General features: G+C 44.7%; 1 protein-coding gene across 1 annotated transcript; it reads left to right on the forward strand.

Moving 5' to 3' along the window:
* Positions 1-4113: 4113 nt before the first annotated feature.
* LOC141630871 (uncharacterized) lies at positions 4114-5118 on the forward strand. The gene has a single exon (XM_074443616.1). The coding sequence runs from the start codon at positions 4114-4116 to the stop codon at positions 5116-5118; it is 1005 nt and encodes a 334-aa protein (XP_074299717.1).
* Positions 5119-6230: the final 1112 nt, after the last annotated feature.

The raw sequence follows: 6230 nt of genomic DNA on the forward strand, positions 1-6230 counted from the left end.
TGCAAGGATCGCTTAAGTCAAGCGTCAGCAGTTGAAATGTGCGTCAACGGGATGAAATGGGACATTCTCTACATCTTGAAAGGGATCATGCCGAAGAGCTTCAAAGACCTGGCTACCCATGCCCATGACATGGAGATAACAATCAAAGAACATGGTACTGCTCGACCAAATGCCTCCAAGGCGCCAAGTGAAAAGAAGGAGTTCAAGAAAACTGACAAGGGCTCCAAGAAGGAGACAATGGTCATCGAAACCAGCAGTGCACCTGTGAAAATCTCGCCAAAACCTAAGTATGAAAAGAAGAAAGAGTCATTCTCTTACAACTACCAACGAGACAAGCCTACATTGAAAGAGTTGCAGGCTAAGAAATACCGATTCCCAGACTCTGACTTGTCTGGAATGCTCGATGACCTCTTAGAAAAGAAGGTTATACAATTGCCAGAGTTCAAGCGCCCTGAGCAAGCAAACAAGACAAACGATCCCAATTATTGTCGTTATCACAGGCTGGTGAGTCATCCTATTGAAAAGTGTATAACACTCAAGGAAAAGATCATGCAGCTCTCCAAGGAAGGGAAGATCATTCTTGACTTGGATGACACAGTAACCACAAATCAAATTACTGTAGTCCTGGAGCAACCTGACGAGCCAACTATACAACAAAGACGGTGTGTGTATATGTTGCAGTTTGGAAGTTTTGAGCCTGTGGCAGTACGGGTCCAAGGGTCACTGCCGTCACTACCTCCAATGTCATTGGAAGAAAGACTACCTCCTCAGGATAAAAATGAGGAAAAGAAGCATGAAGATGACGATGAAGGTTGGACTTTGGTTACACGCAAGAAGTCAAAGAAACAAACAAGGCAGACAATGCAACCTGTTCACCGTCGAAGGAAACAATCAAAGAAGACTAAACCTCGCAAGACGAAGGGAAAGAAAAAGTCCAAAATAGTTGTCAAACCACATGTCTTGCCAATTGATTTGATGGAGCAAGAACCACCAAGTCCCGTCACCTTAGAAGAATTCTTCCCGCGAGATTTCATGAACAAGGTTACTGCGTGCACCATCTCAGCTACTGAAGGTGGCGACGATGAAAAGAAGAATGAGGAAAGGGGCCTAGATGATGCGGTATTGCCACAACGGTCTCATTCTGAAAAGGAGAACGAAATAGTGGCTGCTCTTGATGCCCTTCCTACAAATATGGGGTGGAAGCAAATTTTTCATCTACCTAAAGAGAAGCGTCAGCTGATAATTCAAGGACTTGAGAAGCCATAACTGTACGCGGGCAAGATGAAAGACAAAATCGAGCCTCCTGAGCAATCAACTGGATGTGTGTCCTGCAATGCAGCATGAGAATTTACTTCTTAGATCAAAGCCTCACAACAGGCCACTTTATGTGTCTGGGTACATCCGGGGGCAAAAGGTCAAGCGCATCTTAATAGATGGAGGATCAGGAGTCAATCTCATGCCAAAAGCAACCATGAACGAATTAGGGATCACGATGGACGAACTCTCCAGTAGTCGAACAATGATTCATAGTTTCAACTTGAATGGGGAGCGCGCAGTTGGCATGATCCGCGTGGACCTTACCATGGGTGATCTTTCTTCCAACACATTGTTCCATATCATGGATGGCAAGACATCGTTCAAACTATTTCTGGGACGACCTTGGAAACACGAAAACGGAGTTGTCGCCTCAACCCTCCATCAATGCTTGAAATATTATCGTGGTGGTGAAAGGAAGATAGACGGAGATGCCAAACCCTTCTCTAAGGTCGACTCTTTCTTCGCTGATGCAAAATTCTTTGAAGAGAATGGTACTTCTAGTGAGTTCATGCCAACCACCATCTCTTCAACAAGAAAAGGAGGTAAGCGGGAAAAGAACATCGTCAAAGAGGATGAAGATCCAAGTCCCACTAAATAAAATGATGTTAAGAAAGATGTAGACAAGGCCAGCAAAACAGCTACTCCTGTTGCATCACCCAAGAAGCAAGAGACGTCGCAGAAAACTACACCACCAGTACTACGCTACATCCCAAAGTCTCGCCACAAAGATGGAGAGAGTCCTTTTGCAGAGTGTCTAACACCAAAGATAGAGCCTAAGGACAAAAAGTCAAATCAGGTGAACAAGCAAGAGTGGGTGGCCAAAATCGTTCCACCTCTACCAAGTTCATCCCAAACAAAGATTGCGAGACCTCCTCCAACTGGTTTTGTCTGTTCATCCAGTCAATCATCAAGTGAGGGAAACAAGGGGATATTTGATTCCAATGCTTACAAGCTACTGGCAAAGGCTGGATATGACTTTACAAATCCGACTCCTCTCGGCAAAGTTATAGAAGTTGAGCCGCATCGTATCAACAAAGCGCAACATGAAGTGTTCAAGCAAGATGGGAGCTTCATGGTGACCGGGTAGGGCTCGGATATGAGTCTCCTGCGCCTGTGAAGATTGGTGCTCGTAGAAAAGGGGCTACTGCGTCTTCTCAGCACATCACAGTAGAAGAGGTCGAAGAAAATGAAGGAGAGGAAAAGATGCATCCATCTTCAGTCTTCGATCGAATAAGTCCACCTGCAGAGAAGTGTCGCCCTTCTATATTCACAAGGTTAGGGAGACCAAGTGCTTCAACCAAACATATTTCTGTATTTGCTAGGCTTGGCAATCAAGGAGAAAGTAAAGTCAAAGTGTCAACACCTTCGTTACGCATAAACAAGAAGGGCGCAATACATGAACGCTTGGGCGGTCCATCAAAAACAATCTTCAGTCGACTAGGGGCTCCCAAGAAGAATAGTGGTAAGGGTCGTCCTCTCTCAACTTCTCCAACACAAAATGAAGAAGAAGTAAGAGTAAGCGATGACTTGAGAAGCGCAATACCATCTCGCATGAAGCGTATGCAAGTAGTGGATATCATCCAACATGAGCCACTCAAAGCAAGGAGGCGCGTTCTAGTTCTTACTGGTCAGCAAAAGAATTCCGAAGAGCTTGTGCCTTCATCTTCACGTCCCTGTGATACAAAGAAGTCAAGTGACTTAGAAATTACAACTTCGTCATATCACATCAGAGTAGAAGAGATACCTGACGAGAATGAAGAAGTTGAGGCGGACGAGGCCCCTGAAACACTTGAAGACGGGGGGTAATCAACTGTAGATGAACTCAAGGAACTCAACTTGGGAACTATTGAAGATCCTCGGCCAATTTATGTCAGTGCTCTGCTGACTAAGGAAGAAGAAGAGGAGTACTACAAGTTGTTGGTCGAGTACAAGGATGTCTTCTCTTGGAGTTATAAGAAGATGCCTGGACTCACCCCAAAAATTGCAGTTCATCGTCTAGCAATCAAGAAAGGCACCAGTCCCAAAAAGCAACCTCAACGTCGTTTCAGGCCGGAGCTTGTACCTGAAATTGAAAAGGAAGTCAACAAACTCATTGAAGAAGGTTTCATTCGAGAAGTCAAATATTCTACCTGGATAGCAAACATTGTCCCGGTCAGAAAGAAGAATGGATAATTGCGCATATGTGTCGACTTCAGAGACCTTAATCATGCATGCCCGAAGGATGACTTCCCTTTGCCAGTCACAGAGTTGATGATTGATGCAACCACTAGTCATAAAGCCCTCTCATTCATGGATTGTACTGCTGGTTACAATCAAATACATACGACACCTGAAAATCAAGAAGCAACAGGTTTTCGAACCCCGAAAGGAATCTTCTACTACACGGTCATGCCATTTGGATTAAAGATTGCTGGCGCTACGTATCAACGCGCAATGCAAAAGATTTTTGATGATATGCTGCATAAAACAATAGAGTGTTATGTTGATGACGTGGTGGTCAAATAAAAGAAAAGAGAAGACCATATCAAAGACCTTCGAACCGTCTTTGAAAGACTTAGAAAGTGTCAACTCAAGATGAATCCACTCAAGTGTGCATTTGGTGTCACATCTGGGAAGTTCTTGGGGTTTGTGGTCAGGCATAGAGGCATTGAAATTGACTAAACAAAAATCAAAGCTATCAACGAAATACCGGAACCAAAGACATTGAAAGAGTTACGCGGATTGCAAGGACGTTTGGCATACATCCGGAGGTTCATCTCTAACTTAGCCGGGCCTTGCCAGCCGTTCACCCATCTCATGAAAAAGGATGCTCCATTTCAATGGGATGAAAAACGCAAAAATGCTTTTGATAGCATCAAGAAGTACTTGGCCAGCGCGCCAGTGCTGGGGGCACCAATTCCAGGAAGGCCACTTGTCCTCTACATTGCAGCACAAGAACGCTCACTGGGGGCAATGTATGCTCAAGAAATTGAAGACCGCAAGGAGAGAGCACTCTACTACTTGGGTCATACCTTAGTTGGAGCTGAGTTGAATTACGCGCCCATAGAGAAGATATGTCTTGCTTTGGTGTTCGCCATCCAGAAGTTGAGACACTACATGCAGGCGCATACCATACATGTGGTCTCAAAAGCTGATCCAATCAAGTATATACTCTCAAGACCAGTCTTGTCTAGAAGACTTGCGAAATGGGAAATGTTACTTAAGCAATATGACTTGGTGTTCGTGCCTCAAAAGACTGTGAAAGGTCAAGCTATCGATGACCTCCCAGGAGAAGAAATCTTCTACGTGGACGTTCTACCTCCATGGCAGATGTACTTTGACGGTGCTGCGCGGAAAGACGGAGCTGGAGCCGGAGTTGTATTCGTAACTCCACCAAATCATCTCATGCCATACTCCTTTACGCTCGCTCAGTTGTGCTCAAATAATATGGCAGAATACCAAGCTCTCATACTCGTCCTCCAAATGGCGATCGAAATAGGTGTTAGAGATATGGACATCTACGGCGACTCGAAGCTGGTGGTCAACCAAGTACTTGGTGAATATGAAGTGAAAAAGGAATACTTGATTCCCTACCATCAACGGGCATTACAAATGTTGAATCAACTTGAGGACATCCATGTTGCTCATGTGCCAAGGAGTGCCAATAAGTTGGCTGACGCGCTTGCTAATCTTGCAGCCACTTTGGCACTAGGGGCAGAAGAGTCTATGCAAGTCACAGTCTGCAATCGTTGGGTAGTATCATTGCTCGGAGAAGAAAATGTAGATACAACCAACATGATATGCGTCTACACAGTTAATTAAGATGACTGGCGTCAACTTATCATTGATTTCTTGGACCACCAAAAACTACCCGATGATCCCAGACACAAGGTAGAAATACGTCGACGGGCTCCAAAGTTCATTTACTATAAAGGGACACTCTACAGACGTTCTTTCTCAGGGCAATGGTTGAGGTGTCTAAGCAAGGACGAAGCTACTGAAGCAATGCATGAAGCTCATTCTGACATTTGTGGTGCTCATCAATCTGGGCCTAAACTTCATCATCGTGTAAAGAGAATGGGGTATTACTGGCCAACCATAGTGCAACATTGTATGGACTTCGCGAAAAAAATGTGAACCTTGTCAGTTCTACGCAAACTTCATACACCAACCGCCAGAACCGTTGCACCCCACTGTTTCTTCATGGCCCTTTGAAGCTTGGGGACTTGATGTTGTGGGACCTCTTACTCCAAAGGCCTCAAATGGACACGAGTATATACTCGCCGCCACTGACTACTTCTCAAAATGGGCAGAAGCCATCACACTACGGGAAGTGAAGAAAGAAAATGTTGTGGACTTCATTCGAACCCAAATCATCTACAGATATGGTGTACCTCAGCGTATCACAGCTGACAATGGGAAACAATTCTTCAACCATTTGATGACAAGTCTGGGAGAAAAATTCAAGTTCAAACAGTACAAGTCATCCATGTACAATGCTTCTGCAAATGGTTTGGCTGAAACCTTTAACAAGACCCTTTGCAATTTGTTGAGAAAAGTAGTAGCAAAATCGAAGCGAGACTGGCATGAAAGGATTGGTGAAACATTGTGGGCATATCGTACCATATACAAAACACTTACTCAGGCAACCCCGTATGCGTTGGTGTATGGAGTAGAGGCCGTGTTGCCATTAGAGCTACAGATCCCTTCCTTGCGCATCGCTATTCAAGAAGGACTCACGGATGACGAAAATGACAGATTGCGATTAGCAGAGTTGGAAGCTCTCGATGAAAAGAGATTAAAGGCTCAACAAAAGCTCCAGTGCTATCAAGCAAGGTTGTCACGCGCATTCAACAAAAAGTTGTGCCCTCGTTCTTTCCAAGTAGGAGACCTCGTCCTTGCAGTACGAAGACCAATCATCACCTCTCACAAGC

The sequence above is a fragment of the Silene latifolia genome, chromosome Y (assembly GCF_048544455.1).
Source record: "Silene latifolia isolate original U9 population chromosome Y, ASM4854445v1, whole genome shotgun sequence".
NCBI classification, from domain to species: domain Eukaryota; kingdom Viridiplantae; phylum Streptophyta; class Magnoliopsida; order Caryophyllales; family Caryophyllaceae; genus Silene; species Silene latifolia.